Below are 20,420 nucleotides of genomic sequence, written 5' to 3' on the forward strand. Positions count from 1 at the left end.
AACTATTTCCAACTTCAAAATGTGGAATGTCAAACCTGCCAAATTTAGACTAGAAATTAATTTATATTTTTAACAGTGGTAAGTAATTTGTGGAACTGCTTGCAAAGGAAAATGGGGAATGCTCTAATACCTGAAATAATTATATTGAGTGTGTTTTCTAGCAGATGTGAAGAAAAAAACACCTGGAAGTCATTCTGTCACATATAAGAAGTTCATTGTAAATATGTTAGAATGGTCCTGTCTCACCTTAAATGAAGCCTTAAAAATGTCAGAAAGGTTAAAATGTGCGACAATCCCAGTGAATGTCCTGCTTGGTTTTGTTTGGGGTTTTTTCTTCCTTTTTTCCCTATAGTTCTGCTGCTTTCTCTGTTCAGAACAAATTGTCTTATGGTGTCTTGTGGTACAAGAAGTTCTCAAGTAGTTTCCATATCTTTTTAATCAGGAAATGCTGAAGTGCAGCAAGAATTCAGAGGGTACTGCTGAACTGGAAGAAGCCCTGGCCACAGTGCTTGATATCATCAAATCAGTAAATGATTCCATGCACCAGATAGCAATCACAGGATATGAGGTATTACTTGCTGTTGCTCCTGCTCTGGTCTTGAGCAATCCAATGTTCCTTCCATCAGTGGTCACGCTGTGCCTGTGGCTCATACACTCTGCAGGAGCCTGTGCCACGTGCCTGAAGGATGCCATTCAGTGGCATGTTCTGGCCACCAAAAATACCTGTCAGCACTCCTGTTGTGTGCAGGTGGGGTGTGAGTGGGGAGGCAGCAGGACAAATTGGGCACTTTGGAGTAATTGCACCCAAAATTCATTTGCAGGTGAGAGGTGCAAGCATGGCAGACACAGCTTAAAAATTTGCTGAAAGTTTGTGAGTGCTGTGCAGCTCAAGTATTTTCAAATCTTTTGCACTTAGGAAAATTTAGCTTTCATTTAAAGTGCTTAATAGAATCCATGCCAGTCACTGGCAAGCTCATTATCTGAAATGTGAAATAACAACCATGGTACAAATGAAAGGGAGCAAATATATTCATGTACGTCTGCTGAAGCTCCATTGAAGTCATATGACTTTCAAGAACTAATGTTGCCTACATAAAATGAGCCCTTAAGTGAGAAGTGGAAGTGATTGACACATAAAGGAGAAATACACCTCACAAAATGAGGCCTGAGGGTCATGTGGTTACCCATTTTGAAATAGCTGCAGGGTGAAAATGTCAAGAAAGAAACAATGTACTGAGAAACTGAGTTCAAAGAATTATTACACCAGAGTAACAGGGTTTATTCTAGACACCAGGAAAACTATTTTGTGCAGAATGCAACTTCCTGAGAAGGTGCTGGGGTCCATACAGACTGTGTCTGGGTGGGAAGAGTTATTCTGCTTTTCAGGATGGGAGTGGCTTCAGGAGTTTTGATTTCTATAGTTCTCTTTCATGCAAGTGCATCTGTGTCTGCTGGCTGAGGGACCCATGGCCCCTGCCAGCATGAGTTTATAGGTGAATTTAAGTGCTTGCTGGGTGGCTGCTCAGAGCCCCAGTGCTGCACACAGCTGAGGTGCCCTGTGGGCTGTGCATAAAGGTGAAATGAGAACTGAGTTCTTCCTCCTGCAGCTGTACTGGGTTGGAGGTGAAGCAGTGGCCATGGAAACACAGACTAGATGCGGTGCCTGTGGGTCAGAGGAACACGCCAAGTCACAACCATAACCTTAGGTCCCCCCAGCCTGACAAGCTTTAGTACAGCATATGTTTACCTCATTCTGGTTATGGCTGAGTGTCTCAGAGATTGATTTTAGGAAAACTCTTTAAAGCCTGGATATTATTACTGTAGACTTGAGTCAGTCCACATGGGTATGGGTGGCCCATGGATACAGTACACCTTTTATCTCTCCAGTTTCCCCTGTTTCTTATTCATTCACATAGAGAAAGGTAGTTTACCTCCAGTGTTTTCCACTTTAAATGTATTTAGTTACAGCAATTTGACAAAAAAATTGGTTTTAAATGGCTCTGTAATGGATGGGCAGAAAATCTTCTCCAAGAAAGGTATCATATTATCCTGAGCAGAGTGGATCCAGCCAGATTCCTGTCTGTATAAATGTTGGGGTCATCCTTTTGCCTATTCCTTGTTTTCAAATCTCAGAGTAGGTTTGTACTCAGGAGCATTCCTGTTCCTTTTAAACTTTCAGGTTTGAATTTTCCAGCCTTCCATGAAATCCCAGATAGTAGCTCCAAGGACTAGATTTTTGCCTCTGTTTTTTTAGCTGAATTGAGAAACATGACAAGGGGGACATGGTTGCTGCTTAAGCCAGTGCTGAGTGCATTCCTGAGATGGTTTGTTACATGATTATTCAATGGGGTGAAAGTGTGAAAGAGGATGCACCCAACAATTATTTCTTCTCCCTGTTCCACCCGTCCCAGGGGCTCAGCTGTGGTGCCAAATTAACACCTCCTGCAGCTGATGAAACCACACACCATCTTGTGGAGTCTTTCCCACACAGCCATGATAGAAATACTTGATTAGAACACCTTTCAGAGAGGGATATTATGCCAGCAGGAAAGCAGATTTTGTGGCAGCTGATAAATGCCACCAATTGCATAGGATGTTCTGCTTCTTGGACTTGTGCATGTGCAGACTGAGGAGCTGAAATCTTGTGTAAGACATTTCTAATATGTAAGTCTGGGACTGCTTCGGTGTATTTTTTTTTTTATTTCTTTTTAGTCAAAGCCACAAAAAAGATAGAATAAAGCTTGGAGAGCTTTTATAGATGTTTCCTCCTCTAATCCCAACATTGTTATACAATCTGGGCTGGGTAGTGAGCCCATGAGGTATGATGGGAGATACATATGTGTTGTCATATGTATCTCTCATCTTCCATAAACATGACGTACAGTGTATTGTTCTAACAGCTAATAATTATTATTTGAGATAGGTCAAATCCTGCACTTTAAATAAACTTCCTTTAGGACAAAATACTGCTGTCTACTAGCAGAAATTACCAGAAACAGCACCCTCCTCTCAATTTGCTGCCCACACTGAGGAGAGAGTCCAGGGCTTAGGGTCTGATATTCAAAGACTGCCATCTCTGTCCATCCTCTTTCTCTCTGCAGTGACAGCCTCCCACCTCACTTTCTGTTATCCCAATCCTAGATCCAAGATTGGAGAGACAGGCCTGTCACAAGAGCTGAACTGAGCTGGATCCCAGTGCTGTGATCCCAGTATTGAACCATGCCTGGGTGATAGAGGCCTCTCACCATTGTCAGAACTGTGTAGAAATTATGCTTCTTTGGGTTTCTGAATTTAGCTTTACATATCAACATGCTTTTCAAAGTCTTGCAGTTTATACCTGTATGCATGGATATATACAAACATCCACAATCCTGTATGCACAAATAAAAGATCCTACTCTGTATATCAGAGAAGACAGTTATTGAAATTAGTGGGGTTTTTTGAATGCTTTGGAGTGTCTAATAATACCCTGATATAGAGTGGAAAAGGATCTAATTAAGCCCGGTTTTGCAGTTGGATCTAGGGTAGAGGATGGGGAGTGAGAGGTAGAGCAGGTTTCAATCCATAGTTTAAGAAATAGACATTCCCACTTGGAGCCAGCAGAGCCACCTTACAGTCAAGAGGACATACGAATGTTGAAAATAAGTGCTTTAATAATGCACTGGGCTAATTCCTTCAATTTATTATACAAAGCACTCCCAGGAAAACTTGCTGCTAGGATAATTATGTTTATAATTATTTGTTGAAGCCCAATACCACACAGATGTTGCCATGTCCTCTCTCCCCACATTACTACACTCATCACTGAACTGTGCTGGTGGTATTGCAGCTAAATGTTTATCTGTTCAAGCATTTAGCCATCAGTGGTCCTCAGACAAGGGCTTTAATTTAGGAAGGTTATTTCTTAGTTTCACTCTCCCTCTGGTACTTTTATGGCTCCTTGGTCCATTCACTCCTTCTTTGCCCAAGGATGTGCAGTGTTGCATAGTCTGGAGATGGTGAGCCAGGAAATTATTGACAAAGCTTATAAAGACTTGCAATAGGAGGGAATCACACACCTATGTACTTCTGGGCACCAGTCTGTGACTTCAGACATGTAAGCTTTTTCAAGGTTTTGCCCAGGGATGGAAGATGCTCCAGAAACTGAAACTAGATCTCTGAGATTTAGAGCCTTTGCCTGGGCATCTGGACTGCACTAGACCTTACTGCCTTGGAGTCAGGAGTCTTGAAACCCAGTTTCTGTCAGAAGATGCTTCCTCTGAGGTCACCAGAGAGTACAGCCTGTGTGTCACATCCAGAGAGGTCCTGAGACAGACCTTACATACTAACTATGAATGGGGAGGCAAACAGACTTTTTGATGTGGAAACCAGTGGGTTAATGGTTATATGAAGAAACCACCAGGTTTAGCCAGAGGATGTGCACTTTCCAACACAAGGGATGCCAAGACTGCCTCTACCTGAAAGGCTAAACACCAATAGAGGAGTGAATTGTGCCTGGGATTCCCCTATTGGAAAGTGACATATGCTCTCTATTCTTGCTTGCTAGGGCGATGTCAGTGAGCTTGGGAAGCTGTTGATGCAGGGATCCTTCAATGTGTGGACTGACCACAAGAAGGGGCACAACAAAGTGAAGGACTTGGCCAGGTTCAAACCCATGCAAAGGCACCTCTTCCTCTATACAAAGATGCTCCTTTTCTGCAAGAAACGGGAGGAGAACACAGATGGCCATGAGAAGACAGCTTCATACAGCTTTAAAAATTCATTAAAGGTAATAAATGTGGCAATGGTGGGGGAGAGAAAGAAATCTGGTGTTCTCACAAGACAGGGATGTTTCCATGTGGAGATCTGAAGGAGGTGCACAAAGCTGGAGCTATTTTGCCCTCCTAAGTTCCCATTTGGTTTTGGTCTGCAGATAGACCAAGCCATGTGTCCTGCATCTCCAGACATAAACCTTGTTTTTTGCAACTTGTTACAAATGAGCACCTTGTATGTTCTTGTCCACTGTCCCATAAAGAGAAGCAAGACTGAATGGACCTGCATCTGTGGTTGTTCTGCCCGTGGGTATCCTGCTGCAGGTGCAGTTCTGCTGCAGGTTTTACTGTTGACATCAGCTGAGCAGACACGTTCTGTGACAGTAATAGCTACAGATGAATCAGTACAGTAGAAGCGCCCTTTTATTTGCAACAGTGACCTTTCCAGATATGAGTCAGGACATTTTAAGGTGGGATTCACAAGTAGAACAATTTTTCTGTTAAGCACATTGGTGTGACATTTGTGAGTTTAGCCAACTGACACTGATCATTGAGTGCAAAATTATTTCAGGGTAACCAGACAGCAATTGTGATAGCACCTGGTTCAAGTGTTGAACCAATTCGTATAAACATTTGTAGTTTCCTTCTGTGGAGATAGAAGGAATGGTGGCATAACTGTCTAAATGTTTAAAGAAACACTGAGGTAAATCAAGAAAAGAGGGATGAACTATTGCAGGGAGAAGATGGGAAACTGGTAAGGAAAATAGCAGCTGAACTTCAAAAATGTGGTTAAGAATTTTTCATTTAAGAAATCTAGAATTATTTCCTTGAGGGTTTTTGTGTTGTCTGGATTTGCAGTTCAGTCATTAAATCTCAAAAAGCCCTGTTCCATCCCTCTTCCTCTCCCACCTCAACAGGTCAGTGATGTTAAGGGAAAATACATTCTTCCTAAAACTGCAAATTTGTCTACGTGGACAAAATTTGTCTAGCATTGAAATCTGACCCACAGTTGAAGCAATGAAAGAAAAGAGGATAAACTCATGATCTGAACTTAGCCTGAGTTACTTCTGAACACTCTTTTCCCCTTTAAGAATCAAAAAGATGAACAACAAATTAGATATTGAGAAATAACATGCTCTGAATTTTACTTTTAATAACTCACTAAAGTGCAGAAGTGAATGCAGCCTTTTAAAAATGCTTCTCAGAGGATGAAATTTAAAGACTATTGTTTTTTTCCAGATTTCAACTTCTTTTTTGTTTTGAAACAGATGAGCACTGTGGGCATCACTGAAAATGTAAAAGGGGATAACAAGAAGTTTGAGATCTGGTATAATGGCAGAGAAGAGGTCTATATCATTCAGGTAATGACAATCCTTTTTTTCATCAAGGACTACACTTCCTTTTAATTAAATTGTTTTTAAGACTGTTCACTGTCCTGTACACTCTAGAAACAATTGCTATTGAAAGCTTAATTGTTGTGTGGGCACTAAATTGCCAATTTATTATTGTGAGAATGGTCATGATTTTGGCTAAAAGAGGAAATAAAGTAGTTGGAAATTTCTTGGAATGCTGGATAGAAAAGCAAGGGCAGGACCTTAGATTCATGGTAACTTCCATCTTGAAGAGCATCATCTGCTTTGCTCAAGGCTGGCCACACTGTTCCAATCCTTGGAAAAACTGAAAGCAAATGCAGGTCAGGGCAGCACAGTGACTGGCAACATGTTTTAACTGGCTCTGCCTTGTCCTCTTGTGTTCTCAGGCGTCGTCTGTTGAGCTGAAGAACACCTGGATTTCAGAGATTCGCAAAGTCCTGACGGGACAGCTGGAAGCGTGTAGAGGTAGGACACACAGAGCAGGACCTGGGAATGCCTCCTTCTTTCTGTAGGAGTGTGACAGCACAGAGCTGGGACAAGTTACAGGCTCACCTGCACCACCAGTGCAACTGGCAAGAACAGATTTCCTGTGGGAGGACCACTTGGGTGGTTGCAGCATTGCTGGGATTTAAACCCTTGTCCTGGTCAAAGAAAATTTCTTGGAACTTTAGAAATGGCTTTGATAATTATTCCTTTCAGATCCAATCCAAGGAACATGGCTTTCCTCTGTTCTCACTGTCAAGCCACAAGTCCTGAAACATCCATTTACAGCAGCATGTGAGGGGCAGGGGTCCCAGTCCTCACTCTGTGCCTGCCCACAGGACCTCTCACAAAAGCAGAGTCAGTTATTGGTCAAACCAGATTACTCAAGGCTTTATCCAGTCTGGTCTTAAGAACATTGAAGGATGACTTTCATCCTACTCTTTGAGTAAAGTCAAATTTCCTTCATTGTGAATCCAGCAGGACACCAGTCCAAGGGTATAAATTCTATCTCATATGCTGTTGCAACTCTTCTCTTTGCCTTTCCCAAATGATCACATGAATCAAAGCCCTTATTACAATACTGATGTCATGAAGCACATGCTTTGTCCTGTGGTTTTGTTTCTATTTTCAATGACTTATGAAAGAAGAGACCTTAATCCAAGACTGGGTATTTCTCCATCTGTGCATTGCAGTGAGAGAAGGAAGAGGGATATATTTGTTTGTCTGGCTGTTTTTAATGACTGTTTTTAGGAGTTGCACAGGGGGTTGGAATGTTGGAAGGAACCAGCTGAGATGCATGAATAAGTGAAGGGTAAAGAAGGTGGCCAAAGGTATGTGGTAAATAGTTTACCATGTTGGTCACTCGTGTCCAAATGCTTGGTGTATGCACAGCCCCATCCCACACTGCAGTGGGCATGGACTGCTAACGGTGCTTTGGGTAACACCTTGGTTCACCAGTCCCAAAGGACGTTGTTGTCTCTTGCAGGCAAAGGAATTACTGATGCAGCTTAAGGGATTTGTGCAAGGCTGTGATCAATTACCAAAACCACAAATGGAGCTACTTCTGATTCCCCACCCAGAGTGTGCATTTCACCCCCACCAACAAAAGGCTTTGTTGAGTTTAATCTTCTGGTGCTGCCCCTGACCCCTTATCAGTCCTCCGTTCATTGACAGGAGGTTCATCTTCTTCCACAGCAAAATAACCTTGGGATCTTGGCACCCTGAGAGCTGGAGTGCAGCTCCTTCCATTGCTTCTCCACTTCTCAGTGTCTGACTCTCCTGGCCCTGAAAAAGAGTGAACAAGTGGCATCTGAGTAACATTTTCTTACTCCTGTCCATCCAGGATGCTGAGCACAAGCATTCTGCAGAGGGATGGGGATGTATCCCACTACATGGCTGCGTGTGCACAACGACTGATGTACAGGCATTGCTAAATCCAGAAAAACCTGTGAGCCCCAAAACTTGTTTACTGGGAAAAATGCCATTATGTCCATTCTCTAGATCCATACAGTGCACTTAGCTAGGAGAAAGTAAAGAGGAGAGAGAAGGTGTTAGGGGAAGAACTCCCTTGTTGGCTGAAAAAATCTGAGTAGAAGAGCTATGTGGGTGAGCTAAGGTTTCATTAAGATCATCATATGCTTTTCTTTTCAAGTACAAGCAGCCAAAATCTCTCCTATTTCTCTCTCTCCCCCATCTTCTACGTAAACACAGAAGCAGCAAATAAATTTGGAGCAATTCCTTTTTACTTTTTCTTTAACAGAAGCAAGTCAGCTGCACCAAAGAATCACTGAGAGTGTCTATCATGCACCAATGGAATCCTCCAATGCAAGCAGGTAACCACAGCTGCCATGGCACATCGGGGCCATGTTTTGTCTTGCCTTTGTGCTTTAGCACTGCAAATTCTTGGGGTTTTGTGTTCAGCTTCCTGGGTATGAACTTATTCAGTTGTCTTCAAATTCTGTAAAGATATGTAAATACAGATAAAAGTTTTGCTCCTGGGACAACTAAAATCACAATGCAGAATTCATTTCAAAGATTAGCTCAAGTTTAGACAAAATGTATTGGAACATTTCCAGGATGTTAAATGGAGTTGTCAGCAAATTTTTTTAATGACCCATTTGCTGGGCAAGTTTAATGTAAGTTGGCATGGAATATCACTGTAAAATTTTAGCAGTATCAACCAAACCAAGAGATCCAAGGCAACACAGCCAGCATTTGAGAGCTGTACAGCTCCATGCAAGAAATATTAAACACATGCAGTGCTATTAATCCTGCACTGTATTTTCTTTAGGCTTGATTGCATTTGCTTGGTTTAAGGTTTAAGAGTGCAAATCTTTCAGCAGAACCACCTTGGGGATAGCAGAAAATTATTCCAGTAAGATATGAAATGCAATCACAAAAGTATTTCAGAAGAATCCAGATATGGGTCCTTCTTATAAGGCTCTTTAAGTGAGATTTTTCAGAGCAGAAATTATAGACAAAATATGTCAACAGAAAATTAAATAATTTCAGGAAGAAAGGCTGTGTGATTAGCTGTTTCTCCTAGAGCAGATTAAACCAAAGGAAAAATGAAGTGCTTATTGTCCTCACTCTGCCCAACTGTGCTAAAGAGAGGTCAGATGCTCCTGCTCCAAATGCCAGGTTATTACAGGAACAGGAAGAATACAATAATTCTTCATGGAAGAACAACACTGGGCTGTCATGAGTGGAATAAAGTTTGGAGTGTCCCATTTTCTGTAATATGTGTCTCCAAGAGAAGGAAGGACAGGGGAATTGCTTTGTCCTAGCTGATGTGAAATGGAGGATCCAGAATTCCTCAGACTGTGGAGCTCCTTCTGCAACCTGTTTTGAGGTGCTGGGTGGAGGAGGAGACGAAGGAAGCAAAACTGTGGTAACCACCACATGGGCATAGTCTGTGTTCGTGACTGACACGAATAAGCAGCCCCAGCTGGGAAAGGTGCTGTAGGTAAGCCAGTGGCAGACAGTATCAGGTTGGAGGCTAATCAATACTGAAATTTTATCTAACCAGTACACACCTTTTCCTGGGTTGCCTGTTTGTAACAGTGTCTATGGTCTATTGGGAATGGTCAAACCTGTACTGTGATAGTGGGGAAATCTGTTTGCAGGACACTCTCCCCTCTCCAGGCTGTATCTGTGTCATGACAAAGACTATCCCATTTACTTGTTTATGTGCCCTCACAGCAGCTGGGACTGCAGTGCCATGAGATGAGGCAGGGCTGGCCTGACTCAGGATTGGAGCTGAGGTGCTGGCAAAAGGGACACTTACAGCCAGTGCCCTTAATACAGGCAGTTATTAGATATTTCTAAGTCCTGTTCAATTTCAATTCTCTCTCTGTAAATTCTTTCCCAAAGTTTCACTGTTTAATTCTGAAATGAGATGCCCTGAGGTATCTATTGCTGCTGCATCCCTCTCAAGGGATGGCTGCTGCATTTCAGTGATAATGAAATGATCCCTATGTATTGTTTTCTAATCTATCTAAACATATGAAACTTAAATATATTATTGATCTATCTGCTTAACTATTTGCTTTGTTGGAAATGACTGATTCAGTCATACATCCATGTAAAAATGCCCTCTGCACATAGATAAACACAAACACTTGGAGTTTGACTGCAGATGCTGTTTTAGAAAAGCTGGTGTGTTTTCCTGGTGTCTTTCCCACAGCTGTAAATCTTTAACTCTGTCAGCTGCACGTCTGGTAGTTATCTCAGCCTAGCTGAGAAGGAACAGAGAAAAAAGAATAAGGAAATGTGAGTGTGCTTTGGATTTGTTCCCATATTTATTTTGAGCCCAATTTTGTACCTGACATTAGGCTGAAAAAGATCACATTTTGATTTAGTACAGGAGGTGACAGAGACCTTGCTAAGGTTCCACCAGAAACAGGTCAGGGTTCAAATACAAAGCAATGAGTCCTGGGCTGCTTTATAGTTAGGAAAGGCATTCACAGATCTCTAGTGTTTCAAATATTTTAATGTTTGTAATGATATCTCAGGCCTTCTCTTACAGCAAAACAAATGCTATGAATTTTAAGTTTAATAGTTCAGTGTTAATTGTAAGCAGAAGTGTAATTGCTGATACACGTTAATAACAAGCATTTTGGCAAAGAGTATTTCAAATGTGTAGATACAGTGAAATGTGTGGAGCAACCTGCCAAAGATAACAGTCAAACACCCAAACTAAACCACCAGACATTTGCAAAACAATGAGGGTAAGAAAGATGAGAAAATCTTGCAACTTGAATGTCCTACAAACCAGGGGCAGGAGGGTCCTTCCCATTACAGACACAAGGCCAGTACCTGTGCAAACCTGTCAAGGCAGATCCCCTGTGATCTGTGGTTCAGCTGTAGACAGGGATATCCTGCCAGGATTCATGTTTTCAAAGGGAAGAAACAGGAGTTGGGGGAAGCCAGTGGAATTCACAGGTTCCTCTATGCATGGTGTGACCTCCACATGACCACCCAGTACCCATTTCTCTCCCAGAGACCAATGTACTTCAGCTGCAAAGGATGGAAAACTGGGGGGGGGGGTTCTTTCATTTCATCTCTTCTTCCTTCCCAATTGGTTGGACCTGCACAAAGAGCTTATGCAGATGACCAGTTTGTTTCTCTGTTTTTCTCACCTCTCATAAAGCACAGCCTTTCGTGTGTGCAGTAGGGAGGAGGCAGGGGCAAGGGTGGCTTTTTTCCACTGTTCATGCCGGGACAGACTTTTATAGCACAAAATTTTAAAACCTGCTCTTTGTTCCATAGGCTTCCATGTCTGAGGAGGAAAAAAAATCCCTAGTGGTCACTGCTCTGTTAGGTGTTAACCAGGAATGTAACTATTTCTATATTTCTTTTATTCCAAGGTATAGCAGGAAGTCATCAAGTACATATGAAAACAAATCTGAGACATCAAACGTGGAAGCATCTAACAATAAAAACAGGAATTCCAGTCCCAGTGCCAGACAAAAGAGAGGTAGGAGTTCTGAGACAGAACTTTTGCTTTCAAAGGGTAATATTTTTATATTTGCACGTATTTCTGGAGTTTGATGAGGATACTTTAAATGTATGTTGTTCAAACCCAACATCAAAGAAGCAATGCTGCAAAACTGAGTGACTGTACCACGAAACTTCCTGAACACCGAGAAGCGTTACTAGTTTAGGATTATTAAGTCCGAATTTTGATGCATTACAATGCTTTTTATACAAGTTGTGTTCTTTAAAAATAGAATTTGGGGACAGTAATAAGTGTATTTTAACTTCCTGTGTCCTGGTGAAGTTGGTTTCTAGGTACATGTAATTTTAAGACTGTCTGTGGACTTTGCTAACTGATTTCCTTGCTTTATGTCTGAGGTTCTTTGCATCCTCTGACTGCAGGTTCCCCTCTGGTGTATAGTGAATAAACCCACTCACAGTCACAGAAAGTCCCTCCATTGCTTGAGTGCATAAATACAACAGATATTCTAAAGAGTGTAGGTTAGAATGAACTTAAGATGAGAAACTGAATCTCATCTGACAGTAGCAGGAACAAAAAATGTCTTGACAGCAGCTTCTCTTTTAGAAAGTACTTCTAAGTGTTAGAACAATGAATTTTCTAATAATATAAAATAAAAATTATAAGGTCTTAAGAGATTAATGCCCAAATGAGGCTTAAAGTAACAGCTCCTTTACGAATAGTAAAAAAGAAAGTGGAATATTATCTCTGAAAAATAGGGTACTCACTAAAAGAGTTTTGATTGCAATAAGTTTTCATGGTAGGAAAAGGAGTTATGGATTCTTCATTAAAAAATCCAATCTTAAAAATTTCAGTAAATTTTTTTAAGATAAAAATTTTTAAAATTAAAAAAACTGGAAAAGTGGATTTTCCTTTGAGATTCATAAACCCCTTTAAAAAATATTTCCAGGAAAATTATTGATGTTTTTAACTCATCCAGCTTAGCAAGAGTGTGGGAACTGGGATCACCCTATGTACTGATTGTCATTCTTCTGTCTTGGCTTTCCCATGAACAGCTCCTCAGGGCTCTGGCTTTGATCCCACTAGCTCAGCCTGGAGCCTCCTCATGCTCTCTCTGGTGGGTGGCTGCTCCTGCAGAGCTGGGCAGTGAGTCCATTCTCATTTTGGGATTCGGGTGTCCTGTGCACCCTGGGGTGCAAACCACGCTGCACAGAGCCAGCAAAGAGCTCTCCAGCTTTAGATGTTCCACTAAGACTTGAGGTTGTGTCCCTGTGAGGCACCTCTGGCTGGTCCTCTGCAGGGGCTGAACTGAGTTTTCTGCATATAACCCATGTTTTGTGTGGACCTGACTGGTGGAGTCACCACCTTGAAGCTGAGTGGGAGCAGGTCCTGCAGGAGCCTGTGGGGGCCCCTTGTGTAACTTCCCTGCTCACAGCAGGGACAGCTGGTTGCTCATGGCCGTGTCCTGCTGCGTTCTGAATAGCTCCAAGGATGGCGACTCCACAACTGCCATGGAGATGCTGTCCCAGCTTAAACCACCTTCACAGTAAAAACATTTTTTTTCACATTCAAAAATGGAATTTCCTGTATTTCAGTTTGTGCCCATTGCCTCTCTCATCCTGTCACTGTGCTCCACTGAGGAGCATCTGACTCCATCTTTTTTGTTTGATAAGACCCCCCTGAGACTTTTCTTCTCCAGGCTAAAAAATTCCCTCTCTCTCACTCTCTCCTTGTGTCAGCTACTGCACCCTCTTAATAATCTTCATGGCCTTTCCCTGGATTTACTCCAGAATGTCCATGTCTCTCTTGTCCTGGGGAGCCCAGGACAGGACAGCATTCCAGGTGTTTCACTTGTGCTGCAGAGGGGAAGCATCACCTCCCTGGACCTGCTGGCACAGCTCTGCCTAATGCAGCCCAGGATGCTGCTGGCCTTCCCTGCCCAAGTGTGCATTGCAAGCTTATGTTCAACCTGTTGCCCATCTGGTCCTCATTATCTTTGGAAATGGTTTCCAGGATTATCTGGTTATCTGTTATAGCTACAGAATGAAGGAAAAGGTTTGAAATAACTCAGGTGGAGACAAGGTGAATTTAGAGACCAGTGGACAATGCTTTGCTGGTGCTGAAAGGCTGTGGGGACTTGTGAAATCCTTACAGGGCCCCTCAGTGAAGTGATAAAATTGCAGAACTGAAGAACTGACATTGAAACCCGACCCATGCACACACATGCACTGTTGTATTCGCCGTGGGACTCTGAGATGAGGAAATGGTGTGGATTTTCTTGCCCTGAGCAAACAGAAAGTAAATGTATTTTATATACCAGTTTCTGAATTCTTAACAAGCTACAGTATCTTTACAAGGTTGCCTCGCAGGGGGAGCAGCAATGGCAGGGAATGGCTCCTGGGCCAGCACAGATGCTCTGAGAGCCAAAGGCAGCCCCACAGCTGAAACCACCACTTGGGAGCAATTCCTCACCAGTTGAACCTGCCTGGCCCAAAGTTGGCATTGGGATGCTGGGTGGAAGGAGCTGAAGCGCATTGACATAATACTTCTGTGTTGTTAAAGTCTGTTAATCTCACACCCACCTATGCATGCAGGCACTTCAGATCTTGGATTATCTTGGCTGCAAATCAGGAAGTGATGGGATGCGATTTCCTTTGACAGCACAGCTTGTCTGTCATTTGTCCATCAGTGTGGGTTCACTGTCCCTTTGTGTCCTCTTTGTACTTCTGGTCTTCATTTGTCCCTCTAATGATTTTCACTTGGCAGTGTATGAAGTAAAGAAGAGGAAAAGCAGCCAAAACATGGCCTTTCTCCTGCTCCTTTGCCATAAAACTTCTGTGTGTTACTTGCCCACACTAAGAGAGGAGCAGATGCAGAATTTGGCAGGAATGTGTGGATCTGGGGGTTTGATCTAGGTCCACCTGTTTCCTGCAATGCAAGTAACTGAATATCTTTTAAATCCAGAGCCTCAGGACCTCGATCCATCTGTGCCTGATCTCTGTGGAGGTGCCTGTCAGGTGGCATGGCTGGCTTGTTCATGTGGGAGCCTGGCATGTAAACTTTGCTGGCATGGCCTCCTTACATCCCAGCAAAGCACGAGATGAATTGCATGACTATGTGCCCACTACAGAGGCTGTTAGAAAGACTTTAGGGGGTCAGGCTGAGAGCATATCAGCTATAGGGCTGACAAGGGCAGACTGCTCAGTGCTCGTGCGGGATAGCGGAAGTGGGACTGCTCACAACACTTGCATGTCCTGCACTGCAAGGCTTCTTCTCTTTTTTCTGCCTACAACCTTGTTGTTCCAACCACAGTGATGTGTTTTCATAGTAAAAGGCACTAGATCCTTTTTAATGAGCTTGCTGCTAAACTGTATTTTCCTTTGATGAGAGCTGCATCCCTTCACCTGTTTTTCTTTGGTTTTGTTTTGTTGTTGTTCTCCATTAAAACTCAGTGAGCCAAACTCAATCCATGGGTTCTGTTTGGCTCAGCTGGTTTAATGACTGACCTCATGTGACCTTTCTAATTGATTAGCTCTTGCTCAGGCTTGAACTGAATCAAACTTTTTTAGTTGTCATCCAGTGCTAACCTTTCCTTTCCCATAAGCTGAACAGCTGACCCTTCCTTCCTTATTTCTCTTCCCTCTCCCTCTCTCTCCTAGTTGATGCTTCCACCAGCCTTAACCTTGAGCGCACAGCTCTTGCTAGAAAGCGATTCACATTGCAAGGTCTTTCCAACCGCAGAGCTCCACCCAAAGGTAAAATCACCCATGCAGCATTTGGTCTCAGGCCATCTGTCTCCTGCACTCCCACAGTGTTCTCCCATCCCATAGTGCCATCCATCACTGTTTCCTAAAGTGCTGCTGCATCTCACCCAAGTGCTCCTGTCTGGTGTATACATTTGGCTCCTCTTCTCAAAGACACTGTCACCAAAAGTTGCTCCCCCAGCAGTGTTGGCAAGGCAACCAATGAGTTGACCAGTTGGGTCTTTTACTGGTGCACATTGCAAATCCTGGTAATTTCCAGTTTCTCTCAAGGGTGAAAGTGTGAACTGGCTTTAAATGATCAACCTAACTTCTTTCAGCAACTTACAGGCTTGAAGGGAAGTGTCATCTCTGTGTGGTGCTACATAAGGTTTTCATGTGTTAAATTGTTCATTGGTTGTACCTCTTTGTTTTTTCAAATGTTGCTCATTCATGGCCTAGTGATTACTCTGGGGAACCAGAATTCAGGAGATCTGGGGTTTATTGCCATTTCTACTTAATTATTTTGTATGGTACTGTAAAATGGTGTGTTCTGCATCCTTGTGCATAAATATTTAGCAGATATTTAATATCCAGGTGCAGAGGGCATTGTGTGTTCCTATGATGGCTGTACAAGGAAGTTACCTCAGAGCAAAGAAAGAAATGTCAATAGAAATTAAATTGAATGGCTACTTACAATCACTTTCTGAAAAGATACTGCAATTACTCCTTTTATTGTTACTGTGGGGCTTTCTCCTGTTCTGATCGAAGGTATTTCCTCTGTGAAAACAAAGGGTTAGTATACAGTGATGGAGAGGGTAAGCATCAAAGAAGGAAGAAGCAAGTTGAAGAATAAAAAGAGAAATGCAGAAGCATTAAATGACAATGTTATGACATAGATAAGAGTGAACCAAGAGCTAGGACAGCCATAAGATTCTGGCCATTACACTAAGGCTGCACATGGTATTAAGATCTGAGGTACACAAACCAGTTTGATGTGTGACTACAAAAACCAGTGGGGTTTAGATCCTGTGACTTGGGAAAATACAAAATACAGATTTCAGAAATAATGCTGTAATTTGTGCAAGTTTGGACCTACAATTTCAGTTTTGGCCTCTTTTGCTTTTTTATCTGAATTTTTCTTGTCATATAAAATGTCATGCCTTGTATTCAATGTTCCAGACAGTGAAGCACAGCTCAGAAGGGTTCATACCCCCTCAGCTGTAGGCAGGCTCAGCTCAAAGGCTTGCTGGGTCTGGTTTCCTGAGTTTCCTGTGGAACACCCCTGTTACACTGTGTTGAGTCTCACTTGGTTGTGCTGTTCTGTCACTGATCTAGTCCTGGCCTGGAGGGAGCCACTAGCAAAGAGGCTGGGGGATGGTAGGGACATTCCTGCAGGCAGAGCCATGTTGGCACTACATGGGCTGGCTGTTAAGGCAGAGTGGAAGCTGTGGGAAGGGAAAGGGAAGTGTCTGCAATCAGCTTGTCCTGCTCTTGAACACTTTGTGTAAAGATTCATTACTGCCATGGCAGGGGATGGTGCATTGACCTGAGCACACTTTGGTTCAGACCCACTTTATCTGTTCATGTCCTGAATACACAAAAGCGAAGGTCTAAACAAGAAAATACCAAGACTAACTAGGGTGAAAACAAGATTTCCTGATGGTTATCAGCTGGTAGCCGAGCATGGATGCTCAGAAAAGTGCTGAACTGTCTGCCCAGGCCAGATATGATGGGGTGGAAAATGTATGTAAGGACCTCAGTGTCTTGGACAAAGAAATGCTGATGTCTGGAGAAGAAACTTTACCATCCTGCACTACATCAGTGCAGAGATCCCCCAGGCAGCCATACCAGAGCAGGCACCAAAGTCTGTCAAAGTCCATACTCATAGCACTCTGTATCTCCCCCACCCTTGGATCAGCATTAACCATCCTGGTTGGCAGAGTCAAGTTCATATTCCTTGGGCTTAGCACAACTTCAACACATCTTATAGTGAAATCTGGGAAAGTTGTGTCTTCACTCCTGAGCAGACTTAGAGAAAAGGCAGGATCCTAATTGGAGTGAACAAAAACCTGCTCTGTAGCTTTTGCTGGTTTGCACTGGTAAGGATGGAGGCTCAGAGTGTGTTTTCAGGCATTCATGCTGTTAACTGCTAGAAATGACACAGGTGAACTCCCAACCATTCGTGTTTGTTTTCAGTGTACTTCAGGTCAGTCATCACATAACAAGCAGTTCAGTGTCTAAAATAATCCAAACCTCATCTGTAGACACACACCCCATTCTAGCCATCACACTCATTTCTCTGTGTTGCATAGCTGTACTTGGACATGAGTTGGTTGCTAAAATAATAACTGGCATGTCTCCTTTCTGAAGTATTAAAATTGATGCAATTGGAATTGCTTTGAAAATATGTTCATATCAACTCTTTTCTGTGCTTCTCACTTTGTTGAGGGTATTTTTCCTGTCTGTTTTAGAGGAGCAATCTACCTTTAATTTACCCTTTTCCAGCTGCTGCTTTGCTTGGAACATCTTTTGCCCTCAGTGCTTATTAACCTCTAACCCTGCCCTGCATTGCATCTGTCTGTTCTCCCAGATCCAGAGTCTAAGGAAAGAGAAGTTACCCGTCGCTTTTCCCTTGCCTCTTCCATCAGCACCACAGTTAATGCTTCTGCTGTGACCAAAGGTACTGTCACGCTGCTTGCTTAGCTCCCCCTCTCCCTGCCTGCTGCCTGGCACATTCCCTGCCCAATGCTGCTCACAGAGCGAGTACTTCAGGCTCAGTTTTTACAAATGGAGAAGGTTCCAGCAGAAGAGTCAGGGCCAGTGTAACACCTGCAGGGAGGCAGGCCAAGACACTTTGCATGTGTATCAAGGTGTGCTGCCAGCACATGGAATGGCTCTTCCCAGTTTCTCCATAACAGGCTTCAAAAAGTGTTGCTGGTTTCCATGGAACCTGTATTAATTTTTGGCTGATGTGGACCTAGGTTTCCAACTTCTCCCTGGTTTGATTAACTGAAATTCAATTGATTTCTCTGTTTCTTCAAAGCTCTTGCTTTCAAGGAGAGTATCTCCTCACTGTGCAGCAGACATCAAGAAAGCCTGAAGTAGAGCCAAAAAACTAGATGCCCATTTTAAGCATATTTAGCATAATCACAGTTATGATTAGAAATTATGTTTGCAAGGAAATTTTCATACATGCATGAGGGAGCCATGAATGCACTGAAGTCTCTGCAGTTCATGTGGGAATTTATGGAAGTTTTATGTTTGAACTTTATTTTGAGAAAGGCACTTTTACAAGGTTTACTCCAAGTTACTGCATTAGTGCCTACATTTAAACTCGAAAGCAACCCATGCATTTGGGCAAGCTGGTTGTGTTGGAAATCAGGAAGGATGTAGGCACCTATGCCTACATGTCAGAGATACTTTGAGAACAGAACATACGGTCTTACACGGAGTTCTGAATATACTGTCTTTTGGCAGTTCATGGAATTAGAAGAGGAACTGATTTGCAAGTTTAAGGTTTGCAGGGGCAATCACAAACTGAAATAGAAGGGAAAATGGCTGAATTAATTTGAGTAAAAATCTTCCCTCTCTATTTGTCAGGAAGGAAATTGCACAGTATTTGGTGCCTTCCCAATAGCTGTGAAGGATGTGAACCGCACTACTGACTGCCATGAGGCTGTCAGGAAATGAGACTGTGGTGGGATTGATGGGCAAAGGAAGGACGTGACAGTCTCACTACCTGCAAATGTTTCTTTGTCCACCCCTTTAGACCATAACAGTAAAATATCAGCACATGGAAGTGATGGGCACAGCGCAGGTGAAGAGGTTCTTACAGTTTTCTGTCCTCAGCAATAACTTCAGAAATACATGATCAGTTGCTAATTTAAGGGAAGAATTAATTATTTCCTAATAATTATTTTCAAAGCTGGACAACAGAATGAAACACATATGTAAAAAAGAAAATGGGCAACAAAAGATTGTTCTTTGGTGTGGGTTATCAAAGAAAGCATGTGTGAATTGCAATTAAATTCAAACTCTATTACAGTTTCATGTCAAAAAAATCCTGTCTTAGAATTCTGTCTGCCATAAGACATTGTTGGAAATCTTTTAGAATACTGAGAAAGCTACTTTTGTAATGATTTTAAAAGCTAGAAAACAAAATCAGTGCTTTTCAATTAAGTATTTTATTTACAGCATCTGTTTTAAGAAACTGTTTTAGATGACAAAAGAATTGAAGCCTGAGTCTTGTCTCAGCATCAGCCCAAATTCAGATTAGCCAGGGTATTTGGATCATCACTTTCAAGATTACAGCTACTGCTGTGTCTGATCTCACTGCTGACAGTTCGGCTCCCTCCACGTGTGCAGTCGGGACACAGGAGAGGCTGTACGTGGACTGTGACTGTGTCCCCCACTTCTGGGGGGCGTGAAGCGTTGGCTGTTGTGGGCTCTGCCCTGCCATGAGTGAGAGCCAGAATTAAGTCCGGCTGCCTCTGCCACCTCCTGGTCAAGAGTGAGAGGGAACATCTGTGAGACCTGATGGGGAGCAGATACTTTTTATTGTGATATCTCGGCGTCTTTTGCCAAAAGCAGTCTGTTTCCTATACATTTCACAAAAGTGTTTATCTGCACCGCCTAGAATTTAGTGGTTGACATTTTTTCTGGGTGAAATGGAAAGTAGGTATTAAGCAGGTAGAGTTTCCAAGTAACAGGAAAACAAGTTTCTGCTTTAACAGTATTAACAGCCTTGTGACTTTGTAAACTTCACACAGGTCCCCTTGTTCCTGCAGTTAAAGTCAAGAGACATGAAATAAAGAGTGACCCAACTCCCCTGGGGTTTGAAGGTATGAGTATTTCCATCCTGCATGAAAACCTGTTTGATATTACTCACTGAATTCACATCTCATCACAGCTGGCAGATGACACGAGTCCATAAGGGCTTTGGGGTCAGTTTGCCTGGATAACTGGGATAAAGACAGTTTGTCACTCCCTTGCCTGTCCCCTGCATTCATGTTATATTCACCCAGGGGTGGGCCTAAATTAAAACCCCAATTCACTGCCTGTTTTGGGCAGTAGTGCTCTAGACTATCACCTGGATCTGGATTTTCTGCCCAGC

At 42.7% G+C, this 20,420-nt stretch overlaps 1 protein-coding gene across 9 annotated transcripts in view; it reads left to right on the top strand.

The window, feature by feature from the left end:
* Nucleotides 1-20,420, top strand: part of MCF2L2 (MCF.2 cell line derived transforming sequence-like 2) — a 157,425-nt gene that overhangs the window by 125,665 nt on the left and 11,340 nt on the right. For 4 of the 9 annotated variants that reach the window (XM_071567044.1, XM_071567047.1, XM_071567041.1 and 1 more), the window contains exons 21-30: nt 443-568; nt 4,547-4,768; nt 6,020-6,112; nt 6,511-6,589; nt 8,367-8,439; nt 11,476-11,585; nt 14,529-14,570; nt 15,224-15,319; nt 17,898-17,987; nt 20,077-20,148. In XM_071567044.1, coding sequence (XP_071423145.1) covers nt 443-568; nt 4,547-4,768; nt 6,020-6,112; nt 6,511-6,589; nt 8,367-8,439; nt 11,476-11,585; nt 14,529-14,570; nt 15,224-15,319; nt 17,898-17,987; nt 20,077-20,148 — 1,003 coding nt within the window. The remainder of the gene's footprint in view (nt 1-442; nt 569-4,546; nt 4,769-6,019; nt 6,113-6,510; nt 6,590-8,366; nt 8,440-11,475; nt 11,586-14,528; nt 14,571-15,223; nt 15,320-17,897; nt 17,988-20,076; nt 20,149-20,420) is intronic. The other 5 variants (XM_071567043.1, XM_071567046.1, XM_071567045.1 and 2 more) reach the window with 5 other exon arrangements.

Source organism: Pithys albifrons, chromosome 11, assembly GCF_047495875.1.
Source record: "Pithys albifrons albifrons isolate INPA30051 chromosome 11, PitAlb_v1, whole genome shotgun sequence".
In the NCBI taxonomy this organism is placed as follows: Eukaryota; Metazoa; Chordata; class Aves; order Passeriformes; family Thamnophilidae; genus Pithys; species Pithys albifrons.